Genomic DNA, 19,787 nt, shown 5'->3' on the forward strand with positions numbered 1-19,787 from the left:
CATGAATCAGCGTCTGGAAACACCAAATTGTGACTTGTCCACGTCATACTTCCAGTATCAGTCATATGTTGCTGTGTTTAGGTATGTAGCTGTTATAGTTTAAGTCTGAGAAATAATCTGATGATCTTCATAGCATTGTCTACATTATAAGTCAATGACAAGCTCATTGCTCACAATCAGATATAAACTTGCATATTTGATCAGTCATGACATTTCAAGCAAATGGTCTTTAACTCCTGGATATACCAGGTCAAAGCCAGTGCACTTGCTCTCCAGCGTTATCCTTCACGTCTCATCAGCTGTGCCCCAAGTTCGCTTATCTCAGCTCTTGTTAAGTGATTTGTTCGATCACTAACTTGAGCTTTCCAATGTGAGGTCTTGGATTGATTTTGCCTCAATCTGAGCTTCAGAGTCTCAGTTGCGTTTCAACTAGCACACAGTTTTTACTGCAATACACCTGGCGGTTATTATTACTACCAAGCAATGATGCACAATGTTCGACATGTCGGAAAATGTATCCAGACGTAGTTATGTCTTACCTACGTACCAGTTATGTCCCCCTGAAATGATACTACAAGCTCTGTAATGATCTTCTTTCAGTGAGATTCGAAAAATGCATCTGTCGATTACACTGTGTGAATGTTTTTGGGTGATCCTCTAAATCACACTGTACTAATGACTAGCCATTTGGACTCATAAGCTATGGCCTGGCACGGCAGATTTCGCGTCTAACGAGTGTTGCCGAACGGAGATTCGAGAGAGCCTGGGTTCGTTTCAGCAATTCACGTTGCTCGAGATGCAAGGCTGTTATTGTAAAAAAATAAATAAAGTTAATGTTGCCTCGACACAAGATGATCTCGTAAATGTTGGGGGGAAAGTTTCCGTTTTTATAAATGCTTTCTGCTTTAACAGGATTAGAGCCAAGTCATGTCAAACTAATATAGCCACTGAGAGAGAGAAATAGATCAGAGATCCTAGAGCTCGCCATGTTACTGCACAGGAATTGATTGCAACACAACATTTGTGGTAACGAGCCCAGAGTTTAGAAAGTTGCACAAGCAGAAGCACCATACAGTTAATAAGTTTTATTAGATGTTATTGTAATGTCTTCCTTCTCCTTTGCGCCGTCTCACCAGAGGAGAAGCCTGTGGGATTTCGTTTAAAGCCACCAACTCTCATACATGGACAGGCACCAAGTTCAGGTTGGTGTTTGAGATTTTGAGCATTTATCGTGGAGCATTTCTCACACTGATTTGATGGAAAAAAGACTTGAACGTGAACCCAGACCTGCACCCTTTTTTATGACCCCTCTTAGAAATGGAAATGGTAGATCTAGACTTGAACATGTAGACCCAGAACTTCTTATTGTGTTCAAAAAGTATGAGACAAGTTGGCTCTGTTGCAGGCGTCCCAAGTCAGAAACCCAAGGAGCAGCAACGCAGTGTCCTCCGCCCTGCAGTTCTTCAGGCACCGTCCTCTAACTCACATATAGAGTCCAGTGAGTGCAGCTTGGAGTCACCTGCACTCATTAGTTGATACTTATAAAACATTCTCAAATATCATTAAAATCTTCTTTGTCTGATAATTCATTTAACTTTAAATATTGATAACTTGCATTGTGCAAGTGCATCCTGTGTTTTTGGCATGTGCCTTACGGGCTAGATATCCTTTTGAAAAGTAAAAGAAAGAAGGAGAAAAATAAGTGAATTCTTTTTGTCCTTTCTGTCTGTCCATTTAGATTCCAGTTGTGGAACTAACGGTGTGAAAAAGTCGTCGGATGAAGCAACTTTGCCACCGTCGCTCTTCTTGAACAACACAGAGCACAGGTCACAGGTGAGGAGGGGCTTAAGCTGCCTTTTATAATCAAGCGGTTATTAATAAATAAGCTTTGTTTAAGGCCCTGGAAAGAGGGGCGGAACCAATGCATTGTAGTTTTTTACAGAAGATTTGTGGTTATTTTTATTTTCCTCTTTAATGGGAGTTAATTTAGTCTCGTACTGATAATTATGCAAATAATTAGTATTGTAAGGAAATGTCAGTAAAAGTTGCTCGTTTTGTACTCTGAAAAATGTTGCATTGTTGTAGAACTGGCATTGTATAAATAGAAATACAGACAAATATGAAGTTAACTGGTGTTTTTATTTGTTCCCGTTTAAGAAACATGAAAATGAGGAAGATGGAGCAAGTGGTAAAGACGAAAAGGAGACGGATGTAGCAATATCTTTTGTGTTTGGTCAGAATATCAAAGAGAGAGCAAAGGTGGGTTATTTTCCATTTTTCTCACACCTGTTTCCACAGTAAGCGTGCAAACGGAGGTGTCACTGTGATGAACACAAATATATATATGCACATTTAAATGGAGCAGACAGAGGAAGGTTTCTGCACAGCTGAGTAGATACTCCAAATAATTAGTTGCCTTGTAGTCAACATTTAATGTTTACATTTGTGACTTCTAAAGAAACGGTGTGGCTTTAATTGTATGTTTTTTAATGTACTTGTAAGTCAACAATCCACTTAACTAAAGTTAATTTTGAAACAAGTTGTTGATGTTCGTTATGGCACCTTTTCGATGTTTTATCTGGAACTAGACGTTCCTTTGAAATACTTTGACAAGTAAAAGTCCTGCATTCATGTCCTGTGAGTGCTGTAGCACCATATAACATAAGATAAACTTTAATTATCTCCAGCCTTTTCTCTGATGCACTTCTGTCATTTGAAATCTTGCTAGTACATAGTTTCAGGTGATGATACAGAAATAAATTCACATTTATTATTTTTTCTCTACCTATGAATCTCCCAAAGTCCTTCAGACTGGTCCTTGAAAAGCATTTCTACATCAAGGGTTTCAGTTCCCTAGCTGTGACTTTCTGGAGTGTTTTGTGGTCCTAGTTTAGATAATAGGTGCACTTCCTGTGGTGCTTTGAACAACGTCAGATATCATTTTATAGTCGGCCTGGAACCGGTGGGGCTGGAATATTTCAACAAGATTTTCGAAATAGTAATTTGCTTGCTAGGATGTAATTAGTCAGGAATTTCATTAATGTGGATTTGTGAAAGATTTAGGAATTCTCACAGATTGCGTCATTTCAAGCATAACTCCAAATGTAACAACTTTTTTCCCTCTAGTTGGAAGAGAACAGTAAAGAAGGGAAGTCAAAAGATGGACTGGACTCAGAGGGCACTAATTATTTCTTACAGTACAGCGCTACCCCAAGGTAATGAAAACGTGTGCTCCTGTGAGTATGTTTGGCAATTCCTCGTCATCTATTAAACTTCCATCAACTCACTTTTTCTTTTCAGTTCAAACAATGCCACAAACAGTACAGACACTGGGGAAAAATTTGTTTTTGGGCAGAACATGTCTGAACGAGTTCTGGTGAGTTTGTCCAACCTGTTGTCGATATTGAAAACCTGTGGTGATCGAGTTATGAACAAATTCAAATGATCAGCTTCGTTGTGCTTTCAGAGTCGCCCAACGGGCGAGTCCTCAAATGAGGAAACTAAAGAAGTTTCAGCGCCTCCTGTTTCAGAGCCCTCATCACAGGAAGCCACCCCAGAGAAGGGTAACGCACAAACTGTACTCATTATCAGAATTTTGTTTGTTTGACTTGTCTAATAGATTTGGCTGCACTTGAGCGATAACTACAAAATTAAGACCTGAGGCCATCAAGTATGCAGTTCAACAGAAATGTGAAATTACAATTATAATCTTAGATATCTTTATAGAAATATGTCCGTCTATTTCACATGTTATTTAAAGTCGATTTTTTTACCGCTATAAAATATGATCCGCTTGTTTTCGGGAAAATACTACATTACTAATGCGAGATTGAAAATTGCATAACCTGGTTCGATGGTAATGGAGGCTAATACACTGATTATTTACTTTCCAGAGTGGCAGTTTTGTTATTTGGTTTCAATCGTGAACTCGTACTTTACAACCGAGGTCAATGCAGATACACAGTCAGTTATCACCTAGTGACATAATATTTGATATACATTTTTGTGGTTTGAGTGTATGTTGCAGTGACTATTATTTGGTTCAATGACAATGGGAAGACATTCTTCATATTCTAGCATATCTTTAATATGATCTGAGAGCTGTACTTACTCTTTGCATATGGTCTGAAGTGAGCTGTACAGCTCCAGTGCCAGGCATCCTTTCATTATCACCTGTCAGCACTTTATGGTCCAAAACTTTGAGAGGAGACTCTCAAACTGACGCATCAGTTTTTGATCAAATATCTCCGAAACTAAACGTTGGCTCCAACAGATTTCTCACCACTGTATCTCTTTTATCTCACCAGTGAATAGTGTGTCGGGGTCTTTGGAGGAGTCTGCAGCAGCTTACACCAAAGCCACAGCCAAGAAGTGCGTCTTAGAGAAAGTCGATGTCAGAACTGGAGAAGAATCAGAAAGCAATGTTTTACAGGTAGAAGATTCGATTCAACACATGCAGGGAATACATGTAGCCGAAAGCAATGCAACTCTGTTTTTTTAAAACTTTTACTCCAGACGCAGTGCAAGTTATATGTTTTTGAGAAAGCTGCCCAGTCGTGGATAGAGAGAGGACGAGGTTTGCTGAGGCTCAACGACATGGCATCAACAGAGGACGGCACGCTACAGTCTCGTCTAGGTAAACACACCGTCGCCAACTTCTTTGGGGCTAAAACAATATATAAACATCTGATTCTTAAGAATGTGCACGGCACCAGTTGTTGTTTCTGGTTCAATGATTAGGGGATGGTTTAATTTCAATATTGAATGCTGATGTTTCTTATGCGAGTTGATTATTCGTGCCAGATACATCTGGTATTACTTGGACATAACACACTATTAAAATACAAATAATTCTCAGCGGTGGTTTTTAGCTCGATGAATATTACAGTACCTCACATTGAACACTAGGGGGCGCCCATTCCTGTGATACACACTTGTATAGATGAGGCAACACATGCTGCACTCCATGTGTGATGGTGGAATAGAGTACGATGTGGTTTGTCATCAAAGGAATCTATAATGGAAGATAACATTTCATGCCTCAACGCCTGGAGCATTTAAAAAATATATAATTTCAGAATTTTGAAACCGCTAAAATAGAAAAAAAATAAGAATTTAAAATAGATAAAAACAACACTATCAGATCATAGGTTCAACATTACTGAATTTAATAAAGTATTGGCAAAACTCCTCACGGTACTTTAGAAAGGACACTTTTCTCTTTCATAACAAGAACCCTCAGCACTACATCGTCAGGTGGAATAGCAAAAATGAAAACGTACTTAAATCTGTTTGGGTTTCTTCCAGTGATGAGGACCCAGGGCAGCCTCCGGTTGATCCTCAACACTAAACTTTGGGCCAAGATGCAGGTGGACAAAGCTAGCGAGAAGAGTGTACGAATCACTGCCATGGACACAGAGGACCAGGGGGTCAAGGTCTTCCTAATATCGGTATGTACACTAGTTGTGCGATATTCTTCTTTTATTGCTACCCAAATGCAAAAAGACTAACTCATGTGTTTAGGTTGTAATAGCTTGATTTAATGACAGGCCCACGTATACATATTTCCCTTTCCCACGGTTCAGTTATTGTCATTCTGCAACACAGGGTAGCACAAGAACATGCAGTTGTAGCCTCGTTCATTTATGCTACACAAGGAAATGCCTAACGAGACAAAATGGCATTTCTTAAATGCTTTTATTTATTTTTTCATATGGGGGAATTGAAAGTGCGGCAATAAAAAACAATTGCATGGGCTGATAGTGACTGAAATCTTAACATTACAAATTTGACATAATTGATGTAAACAGAGTGACACCTCCTGTAGCCTGAACTCTTATTTTTCGGACATTAGCCAGGAGTAGGCTTGGTAGTAAACAGCCGAGGGTCCTAGTTGTAGTATAACAGGCTTGTTTTAAATCCGCTGCGCCTCGTCATGAAAGTAAATTAAACCTTCATTACGCGACACAAGACTAATAGCCAACCGTCTAGTGTTAAAGAATATAATTACGCAGACAAGTTGGACACAAATCTAACCGCCATGCATTGTGTGGCATTTGCCAGTCAGTGGCGAATGTCGTTGTTCGTCTTTTCAGTTGTGCTAAGTAGTCTCTCCCTGTGTGTCTCTCCTCTTTAGGGTAGCTCTAAGGACGTAGGTCAGCTGGCTGCAGCGTTGCATCAACCCGACATCTTAAGGCCTGAAGAGCAGGGGCGGACCGGGAATGGACACCCCAACGACAAGCTACATCCTCGATGCCGAAATTACCACTGTCCAACGAAGATGACAGCGACGAGGAAGACAATGCCTCTGCCTCAGCTTCAGCCTCCACTCCTGCGACGAGTCAGTGATATTTATTGTTAGTGTGCATGTTTTGACACTACTTTTAAACCAATCGAATGTCATGATTTTGAGTGTTTGTGGGTTTGATTGCAGCCTTTTGCTCGTTGGTACCGTAGAGGCAGTTTATTTGGTGATGTTGATATTTAGACGACTCGCGTACAAAGCCCTTGTCAACCAGCTCTCTTTCTTTTCTGCAGGTAATTCAGAGGGGGGAGAGAGCCAGGCGGCAGGAAGCACATAGCGTCACACTTGGACAGCCTGCTAACATGCTGCCGTTGAGGCATTTTGCTGTAGGCATCTCCATGGACACCCCTTGACCAACATGGGTCCTCCAGACCAGTACTTTTGGATATTAGAAGTCTAGCTCCAGGAAATAACCCCTTGTGCCGGAGTGTCTCACCCAACTCGTGCAGTTCATCTTCTCTGCATTCAGCGTAATATCTGGAGTCGTTTCTTCCCTCCCTCTCCTGTTTTGTGTTTTATTTTTGTTTTCGAGTATTTTTTTTCTTTCTCCCCGATAGCAAAAATAAAGACTTCAAAGCTTTGGTTTGGGACTTTTCTGCTCATCCTTGATGAGTGTAAGGTATTTACTTTCCTCTACATTTTAGGTGGCACATGTTAAGACTGCAGTTCTACTTTGGGACCTTTTCTCCTCTACAGCATTACGTCTGCGGCACACATCAGAAGACTTCATTCGGTGTGTTTGACCTAGTCAGTTGTTCCGACATCGAGTCCAGCCATCCTCGTTTCCCATCCATCCAGTCTGTGCGTTAGGTTTTATGGAAATGTAATTTATTTTGGTTCGTCATTTTCATCAGGCATCTCAACATGTGCTGTTGTAATGGCTAGCTAGACCCTCAAGTTGTCGTGTAGCATTTTCTTATATTTCTATTGACCTATATTATACAAAATAAAGACTGAAACAGTGCAGTTTCTGATAATATGAGTTAATGATGTCACGGATCGGCTGAAGGTTCACCTCAATCTCTAAATTTAATGTGAGGCATTCATCTTGTGTATTTTTTTATATTTAATCTTTTTTATTTTAAGAAAATTTGGCATCACATTCTGCATGTAACTATTTATTTCTTTTTCAGCATCCCAAAGGGTTTCTGTATTATTTTTATTTGAAGATATACAAACTTTGTATCCACTGTCAGTTGAATGAAGACTTAAATTCATGTATTTGAAAATCTGAGTTATAACTCTAATACCCCTTTGATGTATGTACATTAATATATCATTTTAGTAGCGCACCATGTTTTCTCATCTCCAACTACCCCTTTACAAAATAAACCATTTTGGACTGACATTTGTTTTTTTGGGTCCACATCTCAGAGCACATCAGAAAGAATGTTGTATTCATCAAAACATCTAAGAAGGCGGCGTGGTTCATCTGTTCTATATTTGTTTGCTGTTGGTCGTCTCGAACCAGCAGCATGTTTCTGTCTCTACGTGTCACGTTAACGAGTCTCGCCAGATGCCGGCGTGTGCGCTCATCCACTTGCACCAATGTTTTAATGCAGGGGTGCTCAATATGTCGATCGCGGTTGCCGCAGAGTTCAGATGCCGAGCAAATCACCGTGAAGACAGCGCGGTCACCTGGCTTCAACACGTTACTCTCAGTAGCTCTTTGCTAACAACCTCCGACATCTATTTAGAAAGTGTATTCTGTACGTTTTCTGAAATGTTGCAAGCCGACTTGCTGCATTGATACTTTAGACATGTGTGTTAGGGCTCCTCTTGTGAAAAATTATTACGAAATAAAAGAAAATGTATATGTTATTTGATGAGGATATGTTGAATGCTGGGATACCAAACATGCCCATGTTGATTGTGGTCTGCGTGAGCAGGTTTAAGGGTCTTAAGGACGCCAGCGTCCACACTTGGAAGAGCTCCTTTACATTTACTAACATATTTTACCCTCGAGGGTCAATTTGTAAAACCTTTAAGGTGAGGTACTTTATGTTTGACTACCTAAATAGCCCTTTGATATTTCTTATAAGTTTGACACAGTGAAAACAGCCTGGGGAGTATAATATCTGGAGTCGTTTCTTCCCTCCCTCTCCTGTTTTGTGTTTTATTTTTGTTTTCGAGTATTTTTTTTCTTTCTCCCCGATAGCAAAAATAAAGACTTCAAAGCTTTGGTTTGGGACTTTTCTGCTCATCATATTGATGAGTGTAAGGGTGTTTTCCTCTACATTTTAAGGTATGGCACATGTTAAGACTGCAGTTTCTACTTTGGGACCTTTTTACTCACTCTACAGCCGTACATCTGGGCGGCACACATCCAGAGGAGCTTAATTCAGTGTGTTTGACTAGTCAGTTGTTCCGACATCGAGTCCAGCCATCCTCCCGTTTCCCCATCCCATCCAGTCTGTGCGTTAGGTTTTGGCAAATGTAATTTATTTTGGATCGTCATTTTCATCAGGCATCTCAACACATGTGCTGTTTGTAATGGCTAGCTAAGACCACTCAAGTTGTCATTAATAGCATTTTCTTATATTTCCTATTGACCTATATTATACAAAATAAAAGACTGAAACAGTGCAGTTTCTGATAATGTGAGTTAATGATGTACGGATAAAACGGCTGAAGGATTCACCTCAATCTCTAAATTTAATGTTAGGCATTCACCTTGTGTGTTTTTTTTTATGTTAATCTTTTTATTTTTAAGAAAATTTGCTTGTCTACATTCTGCATGTAACTGTTATTTCTTTCTTTTTTCAGCATCCCAAAGGGTTTTCTGTGTTATTTTTTTATTTTGAAGATATACAAACTTTGTATCCACTGTCAGTTGGAATGAAGACTTAAATTCATGTGTTGAAAATCTGAGTTATAACTCTAATACCCTTTGAATGTCATGTACATTTAATATATCATTTAGTAGCGCACCATGTTTTCTCATCTCCAACTACCCCTTTACAAAATAAACCATTTTGGACTGACATTTTGTTTTTTTTCGGTCCACATCTCAGAGCACATCAGAAGAATGTTGTGTATTTCATCAAAACATCTAAGAAAGGCAGCGTGGTTCATCTGTTCTATATTTATTTGTTTGAACTATGGGGCAGGAATAACATCACAACTTTAAAAAGAAAGTCACTCAAATACATTTCGGACCTTAAATGTTGACCGTATAAAACATATCTGTCCTCAATCCTAATCACAATTTTTTTTCACCACTGGTTTCACAAATTTACAGAAACTTCTATATTTGCATTCTTGTCATTTTAATGTTTTTAAATATTGTAACTTAATGAACATTTATCTTATCTCATTCACAACGTTTTTATTGTCTACTTTGACTTTTTATGACAATAATTTATATAAATATATATTTTTACATATCTTTAAACTTCTTTTACTTTTTCATCACATACGATACCATGTTTTTCAGGACATTCTATTCTAAAACTTTTTTATATACACTTTTTTTGTAATCCTAACGTATTTTTAACATTATACATGCTTTACTATGACTTGTGTCTTAATCTTTTCATGACATTTGATATACATTGACATTTTATTAGTGCTGTGAAAAATAACGCGTTAACTCAGTTAATTAAATTACAGGTTTAACTTCGTTTTTTTTTTTAACGCATGCGCAGAATGAGCTTCCAATCCGTCTGTTGGTCGTCTCGAACCAGCAGCATGTCATTCTGTCTCTACGTGTCACGTTAACACGACTCCGATCCCCGTCTCGCCGGATGCCGGCGTGTGTGCGCACATCGGGACGAAAAAAAGTCACTTGCACCAATGTTTTAATTAATGGGGTGCCCAATATGTCGATCGCGGTCGCCGCAGAGTTCAGATGCCGGTCTTCGCGCATGAAAAGTCACTAGCACCCCCCTAACTGTTACTCATAAATGTAGTCAAACAAAAACGGAGCAAATCACCGTGTTCATGACCGGGCAAAGACAGCGCGGTCTCCTGGCTTCAACACGTTACTCTCAGGAAGACACAGCGCACCAAAAAAAGTGTTTTGTAAAGCTTTTACCTTTTCTGATTCCGCTAGCTCTTTGCTAACTTCCGCTAGTACTTCCGCTAATACCTCCGCTAATACATCTACTTAGAAAGTGTATTCTGTACGTTTTCTCCGTCGAAATGTTGCAAGACCCGACTTGCTGCATTGATCGCGACTTTAGACATTGTGTGTTAGGGCCTTCCTTAGAAAAATTATTACGAAATAAAAGAAAATGTATATGTTCTTTGCAAAGATGAGGATATGTTGAATGCTGGGATACCAAACATGCCCATGTTTATTGACGTGGTCTGCGTGAGCAAGCCGTTTAAAGGGAAGGGGAGGGTCTTAAGGACGCCGGCGTCCTCAGTGGAGTGGAAGAGGTTAACCCTCCTTTACATTTACTAACATATTTTACCCTCGGGGTCAATTTGACCCCAGCAATTAAAACCTACAGAAAATTATTAGAATTAATATTGCTTCCCAAGTTTAAGTGTGAGGTACTTTATGTTTGTTTGTTGACTACCTAAATAGCCCTTTAAATATATAAAAAAGTTGATATTTCTTATAAGTTTGACACAGTGAAAAACAGCCTGGGGTCAAATTGACCCCAAAGAACACCGACATTAAACATTGAATGGGGTCAAATTGACCCGAAGGTAACAGGAGGGTTAAACATTCTGTTTAGGATGAAGATGTATTAATGTTCCATATGGAAGAAAACTGCTAAATAACTGCTGAGTTGCAGCACCATTGTATAGAAGAATGTATAAATGTATATATCCGTCTTTTGTCATAAATCTCTATGTTCTCACAAAATATACCGAGAATATCGGTAATATGTGATTAATCATGATTAATCCACAGAAACCTGTGATTAACCCGATTAAAAATGTTAATCGTTTCACAGCCCTACATTTTATATATATTTTTCATGACATACCACAGAATAACTTTTTGTATGACATGTTATAATAACTACAATAATAGGTACGACAGACCATACTATGACCTTATTTCTATGACATACTACACTGGCATTTTGTGAAATGTTATCTATGAATCTTTACATTTTAATCTTGTTTTCTATTACATTCTATACTTGCTTTTAATTATAATTGCTTGACCTACGACATGATGTTTATGTTATGGAAACCAGGATGACCTGCACTTTCTTGATCATAAATGTAACTAAAGTTATTTTTCTTGGCCCCAACCACCTCCAAAAAAATGGAGTGATATTATTCCTCTCGTGGCGATGCGCTGGCCTCCAGCTCCGACTTATAGATTCAAGTTTATCTTTATCAGATCTTTCCTTAAACCATAAGACTGCGTAACATTTCAAACATCAGGCACATCTTACATTAAAACACTGCAGAAAAATGTGTCCATTTGTTTCCTCTAGACTAGATTATTCCATTTATTACTCTGACTCTTTTTACAACGTTTTAAGACACTTGTGACTTTTGTAAACGTACTATACAATGTATATAATTTATTTCAACATAATATGCTCTGACTTTTCAACATACTATACTGTGAATATTTGATGACTTTTTTTTTAATATACTATGACTCTTAGATATACTGCTTTTTAAAATAACTTTCTTAGACATATTATACTCAGACTTTTTTTCCACACAATAGACTCTTTTAGAAATACTATGATTTCTTCATTACTCTTTTCCCCACATACTATTTGATAACTTTTTTTACAAGATATACATTGACGTTTTTCTGATTATATCTTTTCTACATCATATTGAAAGACTTTTTTTTTAAACATAAAGTACAATTACTTTTTTAAGACTTGTTTAATAATTACTATACTTTTGACTTCATCACATCACGGATCAGCTGAAGAAAGACGTCCCCAAAGCGTGACGCTTCACTTTGGGGATGGAGTTGTTTCCTCAGACTATACCACATTCTCCTACATGTTTTTAATAAATTTAGCCAGGCTTGGATGTTTTTTTTCGTAACCCATAACCCAAACATGCAGAGTACAGTATGGGATGGAGATGGTTGTCATGTCACGTTACACAGCCAGTGCAGCTGCTCCTTTGATGTGTCTGTCGGCCTCTTGGAAGCCTCCCCACCAGATTTCTTCTCGTCTTTTCATCCATTTTGGAGAGACGTCCAGTTCTTGGTAATGTTACTGTTCACCATGTTCCATTATATATACATACAGTGCATCCGGAAAGTATTCACAGCGCTTCACTTTTTCCACATTTTGTTATGTTACAGCCTTATTCCAAAATGGATTAAATTCATTATTTTCCTCAACATTCTAGACACAACCCATAATGACAAAGTGAAAACTGTTTTTTGCAAATTTTTGCACATTTATTAAAAATAAAGAACGAAAACATAACATGTACATAAGTATTCACAGCCGTTGCTCAATACTTTGTTGAAGCACCTTTGGCAGCAATTACAGCCTCAAGTCTTCTTGGGTATGATTCCTGGCGTGGCACACCTATTTCTGGGCAGTTTCTCCCATTCTTCTTTGCAGAACCTCTCAAGTTCCATCAGGTTGGATGGGGAGCGTCGGTGCACAGCCATTTTCAGATCTCTCCAGAGATGTTCAATCGGGTTCAAGTCAGGGCTCTGGCTGGGCCACTCAAGGACATTCACAGAGTTGTCCCGAAGCCACTCCTTTGTTATCTTGGCTGTGTGCTTCGTTGTCCTGTTGGAAGATGAACCGTCGCCCCAGTCTGAGGTCCAGAGCGCTTTGGAGCATGTTTTCATCGAGGATGTCTCTGTACATTGCTGCATTCATCTTTCCCTCAATCCTGACTGGTCTCCCAGTTCCTCCGCTGAAAACATCCCACAGCATGATGCTGCCACCACCATGCTTCACTGTAGGGATGGTGTTGGCCAGGTGATGAGCAGTGCCTGGTTTTTCCAGACATGACGCTGGCATTCAGGCCAAAGAGTTCAATCTTTGTTTCATCAGACCAGAGAATTTTGTTTCTCATGGTCTGAGAGTCCTTCAGGTGCTTTTTGCAAACTCTAGGCAGGCTGTCATGTGCTTTTTACTGAGGAGGCTTCCGTCTGGCCACTCGACCAAACAGGCCTGATTTGTGGAGTGCTGCAGAGATGGTTGTCCTTCTGGGAGGTTATTCTCTTCATAGAACAACGCTGGAGCTCTGTCAGAGTGACCATCGGGCCCTGGTCACCTCCTGACTAAGGCCCTTCTCCCCGATCGCTCAGTCTGGCTGGGCGACTCTAGGAAGAGTCCTGGTGGTTCCAAACTTCTTCCATTTCCGGATGATGGAGGCCACTGTGCTCATTGGGACTTTCAATGCTGCAGAAATCTTTCTGTACCCTTCGCCAGATCTGTGCCTCGATACAATTCTGTCTCGGAGGTCTATAGATAATTCCTTGAACTTCATGGCTTGGTTTATGCTCTGATATGCACTGTCAACTGTGATACCTTATAGAGACAGGTGTGTGTGCCTTTCTCAATCATGTCCAATCAACTGAATTTAGCATAGGTGGACTCCAATCAAACATCTCAAGGATGATCAGTGGAAACAGGATGCACCTGAGCTAAATTTTGAGTGTCATGGCAAAGGCTGTGAATACTTATGTACATGTTATGTTTTTGTTCTTTATTTTTAACAGATTTGCAAAAATTTGCAAAAAACAGTTTTCACTTTGTCATTATGGGTTGTTGTGTGTAGAATGTTGAGGAAAAATAATGAATTTAATCCATTTTGGAATAAGGCTGTAACATAACAAAATGTGGAAAAAGTGAAGCGCTGTGAATACTTTCCGGATGCATTGTATGTAATTATCTTGTACCCTTCTCCTGACTTTCAACAATGAGATCCCTCTTGGAAGCTCTCTGTGGACCACATGGCCTTTGTTGTAAAATACAACGGAGAACATGTCAGGAAAATCCCACCACAACAGCTGAGCTTTATTTGGGATTATTCAGAGTCTCTTTAAATAGTGGGAGGTCTGTACTGACGACTATTTAACATGTGTTTGAATGTCATCGCTTAATTCTGAAAACAGCCACATCCCCAGTTATTTATTTTCCCCCCTAAAACTTTCAGTTTGTTTTTCAATTGAATTGTTCACGTTAGAGGTCACATGAAACGTTCTCATCACAAAAACCTGGCATGTTAACAGGGGGGTGTAGTATATTCACTGTATATATACATATTTGTGACATAAGTATACATACTCTGATATTTTTAAAATACTTTACATTTCATTTTGGTGACGCTTTTGTCCAAAGTGACTTACATTCATACACAGCAGTCACAGCTACAGGGAACAATTCAGGGTCTTGCTCAAGGACACATCGACTACCCAAATAATTGTTAGGTTTTTTAAATACATTTTCTTGGCATAGTACTTAGTATGACTTTTTAACAACATAAAATGTCATAATTGCAATTTAACACAGCCGCGCTTTTGCTTGGTCCACAGGCCTCACTTTTAGAAACCATGATCTGAAGATATTACAAGTTTAGTTAACACCACAATGTGTTTCATGCATTTCCTTCCACATTTAGCTAATATTGCTTTCTAGCCCCGCTCGTGGTCAAAAGCTCCACAGCGTATATCTTTATTGTTAATAAGGGAACGCTCACATTGTTCTTTCCTTGTAACCCAAATGAATTCCACTGTAACTGCACAGAATTAATTTGCATGGGTTGTGTATTCAACGAACTTGAACTTCGGACCAGGTGGAAGCTGTTGTAAAGCGATATGCTTCAGTTACAGCAGCTCCTGAGTTTCAGTAGACTTGGACAACTGTCAAGCCGATACATGTCATGATGTCAGAATAAGAAGCACCTAATGTGCATTGGTAAAAATGGAATTAACATCTTGTCTTTACCCAAACAGCTCCTTTTAATAATTGCTTATGAAGAACAAATAACACCTGTTAACAGAAGCCACCCTCCTCTTCTTCACACAGTCACCGGTGGTGTTAACTTTGAGGATTAAATTGTCGCCTGAGATGTTACAGAACTGTTCTCACCAGTGAGCTGAAGCAGGCGTATAAAAAGCAGATCTGTAAATGAGTCATGCGGTTCTGTCAAGTTGAGAAGTTTTGGCAACATTTTAAGGCCAATCATGTTTTAGTGGATTAAGTTCAGAAGAGGAAGTTGATAAGAGCTCAATTTGTAGAACTCTCTGGTGGAAAAGATGGAGGAATGTTATAATATTAGCGCAAAGAGGTAAATAGCCATATTCTATTCTTCACTCTGATTGGCTTAGATAAAAAGGTGTCATGTGGAGGTCTGGATCATGGTCCATGCCTCCTACCAACTATTCATAAATTCTGTCATTTTCATTGAATGTGTAGTAACTCTGTAATGCTTCCTTCTGTACACATGGCATCTATTGCTTCAGTCCATACTGGAGAGGGATCCTCCTCTGTTGCTCTCCTGAAGGTTTCTCCTCTTTTTTCACTGTGAAAGGGTTTTTTCTATTTTTTGGGAGTTTTTCCTGATCCGATGTGAGGTCCTGGGACAGGGATGTTGTATGTGTACAGATTGTAAAGCCCTCTGATGCAAATTTGTAATTTATGATATTGGGCTATACAAAATAAACTGAATTGAATTGAATAAAGAAAATCATCAAAACCAGAATTAAACATCGAGATGATCTCCCATGAATAGGATTCTTCATTTGTGCGATTCATTTCCTTACAAGGCATCAAGATATTTATTAGAGAGCTGGGTAAATAAGAATCACCATTTACAATAAGCATCCATAAGCAAGGGAATGTTGTATAAATGAAGATTACTGACAGGAATGGGTTAGCATGGTGTGGAATGTAAAGCCTCATCTTATAAATAAATGACTCAACAACCAGATATGGTACCACACCGTCACCGGAGTCTTGAAACGCTGAACAGAAGCACACAAAATGTTTTTATCCACACTTTTGGCCTAAAACATTTTGACTGATGACCAAGAAACAAAGTAAAATGCACAGAAAGACAAAAATGAGATGTCATGTATATTAAAGAATTATGTAATTGTGTACCTGCTGCATTATAACTGCTTTCAGTGTTGTAGAAAGCTTTATGTACATTTTGAAATACGACTTCTCAACTTTCCTTTCCAATTTATATTGATTTCAGATTGTACTATAACTCCAGTGCTATTGATTGTATTATTCTCTAACTATTATTTGTTATTTTATTTGTGTACTTTTTCAATCAACATTCATTTTAAATGGACAGTTTTTAAAAAGCTCACAATATTCATCAGTCACATTTGAATATGGCCTACAGAAACCCAAATGAAGTTGATATGTTTATTTTGTCCTTCTGCTGTTCCTCCACAAGGGGGAGCTGTCATGTGAAAATAATCTTTAAATACTTAACAAATATGCCCTCATACTGCAAGATGAATTCATGAATTTCACATTACTTAAAGGTATGCATCACGGCTCAACAGAGGTGTTACTGCTTCGTGTGCTTTGAACATGTTGAGCAGGAATGTGGAACCATAAAGAAGGCAGTTAGGGAACTCCTGTTTTGCGGGTTCATGTTGATTTTCATTATGGAAGTATAGAACTGCAGCTGATGTCATTTTTGCCGTACATTTTTTATTGAATGTGGACAGTTGAATCAAAATTCCAGCTAACAGGGCTTCAGCCACAACCTTCCGTGTCCTAACAATACAAACCTCTACTGTCGACCATCAGACGGGACAAATAAGTCATCAGTCAGGAATATGGGGCAGAAGTGTCAGTGAATCTATCTGCATCATTGCTTCCTTTGGCCTTCCAGCTCTACACCTTTCCCCCCTTCTCCCTCCCTCCCCACCCTTTAATCCCTCCATTCTATCAAACCCTGCCACTCCCAATCATTACCCCACCCCAAAACCCCTGTAAAACACTCATGGAGACGACAAAACACTCACACACCCACCAGCACGGAAAAATAAACACGCTGACGTGCACAGACATTTTGTACATCTGACTCAAATCAAAAGCATTTGACTTAAAATCGCACCCTTCTGCTTGCACAGTGTTTGAACTGTGGAGCCCTAATATAAAGAACGGCTCCGAGAAGTTTCAAGGTGTGGAGCATAACATTATTCACATGGGAGCCGATGACATCATCGAAAAACACATTTAACAACATCAAAACAATCAGTGTCACACGGAAAGAAAAGTTTTTGCTGAGGCCGAGATGAATGTGTCATCAGGCCTGACACATCTCTGCGTAGCATCAATAACATTGTTGTTGTTTGTTAAACTGTGTATCCATGTGCGAAAGGCCCAAGCAGCTCTCCACAGTGGGAGCTGACCGCAGCATCTCTACATATGTAAGAACCAGGACGTCAGGGCATCGAACACACGAGTCTCTGTTTAGCCAAACGCACGCCATCTTGCTCACAGAATGGCCGTCATTCTTTTCATCTGCAGAGATGCTGCCACTCAAGATTTATTTGAAGACAACAACGCCGAAGTGAGCAGCCTCCTCCAGCACCACCCCCTCAAACTCAAACCAGCCAATCACAAAGCTCCAGCAGCAGCAGCCCCCCCTGGACCACCAGACTATGTTTTAACACTGTTTACAAGTCAACAGCCATTTATCATTTGGCAAATATGGCCATTGAATAGTTACTTTCTGGAAAACACAAACTGTTTGCATGCACTGTCATCTTTGTTAATTCAGCAGTTATAGATTATCAGTGCATTATTAATGCTTGTTTAGGTTTAAAGGCTTTAAATATTCATGAATGCGAAATGCACATAAATTATGAATGAATACGAGGAGTCAATAATCCAGCTCTATTATAAAATAATGCATCCATGACTTCACATTTTGTAACTCAAAGCAATCTTGTATACATCTTGAAATGCAATTAAAAACCTAATGCCAAAATGTCTTAACGTAATCGTTTCATTGTTTTAAAAAAACCAGGCAGAACGCAGCGTGTTAATGACTCTTTAGAGAGTTGGGAGTTGCTCCGCAAGAGGAGAAACACCTGCTCGCTGCCGTCGCTCAGGCCGCTGGGTCCTCCAGAGTCTCCGCTGCATCCTCCGGCCTGCTGTCTTCCTCTAAAGATGGCTGAAGCCACCAACAGGCTGCAGCTGCACATGGGAGGAGGTTGCAATACTTTGGCATGTTTATTGTAGATCATTTCAGTGCTGGTATCAATAACAGATGGCTTGTATACACCAACACTATGACCCTCCAAGACGTTACACTTTGAGGGGTTTCCTTTAAATCTGCCAGCACATGTAATTGTTATTTGGAGCAGATAGAATAGGGAGGGGATAATAATAATAGGTGAAGCGAGTTATTTTATTCTTACTCAACAGCTCCTCTGTTCAGTTGTAGTCCCGAGCTGGCAGAGATTCATAACTCCTGCTGGCTAAAGCCTAACCTGTCATTATTGCCCAATGAAATGATGTCAGGAAAAAACAAATAGCTGTAATGGTTTCTTCTTTGAAAATGTGAAACCGCAGTCCATGCGTGATACACATTCCTGTAGATGAATCACATTTTGTGATCAAAATGGATGCCATGTGTGATTATGCTGTTTTATTCTCACTAGTGTTGCTTTCATTAACTGTTTATCCTTCCCTTAGGTCCCGCAGTTCTTTGCTGTGGGTGTGTAGACGTTTTGGTTGAAGGCCATTAACTGCAGTGGCAAGTAGCGGAAATATCTGTTTATATCCGATGTGAAGTGGTTGCACTTTTATTGCTGTTGTAAACATTTTAAGCATATCTTATGTGCTCCGAGTATAACATAGATACCAAGAAATGATGATATAAATACAATGTGTTTGGAAATGCTCTCCAAATTGTTCTGTTTGCTCTTGTAATTGTCACTATTGATGACATGTTTGCGTGTATTGCATTGCATTGCATCCAAAACGTTTGAGGGCCTAAAACTCTTTGATGTGATGGTCTTTGCTCTTCTGTTATTCCTGTGGTTGTCTTTAAATTAGGAATTGCTCAAAACACAAAGTGTTGAAGTCATTTCTATCCCCAGCTGTAGTAAATACAGTAAGTCACAGTCAAACTAAAACATGTGCTCCACTTGGCAATTTAAAACCCAAAAGGGAAAAAGATTATTTTTTCACTCACAAAAAAATACAACTGTCCCCCAAGACAATCCATCAGCCACGTAATTCTACGTGTTCTGCTTCCGATCGACTCCGAACCGGCATAACTCAAGCTGACTCCTGTGTTGCCTCCACACGCCCGCAGCCATAGTATAAACTCCAAGAGGTGGTGTTGCCTCATTGGAACTGTGGAGGAAGTTGCGTAAGTTTGGTTGTCTGGCCTTTTATAGGATTGTTGTGAACAAGCACTTAGTCTTCATGCAAACATAACCCAGGAAGAGCATTACTTCTCCCGTCTAATATAACTGCTAAGCGGGAGAAAATATGATAATAACACATTCAACTTAACTTCAATCTAAAGTTGAATTCAGTGTCTGGACTTTCATCATGGGTGGGCCAGAGCGCGAACCCCCCACCAGACA

At 39.4% G+C, this 19,787-nt stretch overlaps 1 protein-coding gene across 1 annotated transcript; it reads left to right on the forward strand.

The window, feature by feature from the left end:
• The first annotated feature begins 502 nt into the window (after nt 1-502).
• Nucleotides 503-6,884, forward strand: LOC130198394 (ran-binding protein 3-like). The gene is given in 15 exon segments (XM_056421546.1): nt 503-524; nt 1,035-1,202; nt 1,406-1,498; nt 1,739-1,833; nt 2,158-2,259; nt 3,127-3,215; nt 3,301-3,376; nt 3,467-3,563; nt 4,308-4,432; nt 4,516-4,636; nt 5,308-5,450; nt 6,137-6,190; nt 6,192-6,263; nt 6,265-6,340; nt 6,538-6,884. Coding segments are annotated over 15 exon segments (1,377 nt in total). The 3' UTR covers nt 6,582-6,884.
• Nucleotides 6,885-19,787: the final 12,903 nt, after the last annotated feature.

The sequence above is a fragment of the Pseudoliparis swirei genome, chromosome 8 (assembly GCF_029220125.1).
Source record: "Pseudoliparis swirei isolate HS2019 ecotype Mariana Trench chromosome 8, NWPU_hadal_v1, whole genome shotgun sequence".
NCBI lineage: Eukaryota > Metazoa > Chordata > Actinopteri > Perciformes > Liparidae > Pseudoliparis > Pseudoliparis swirei.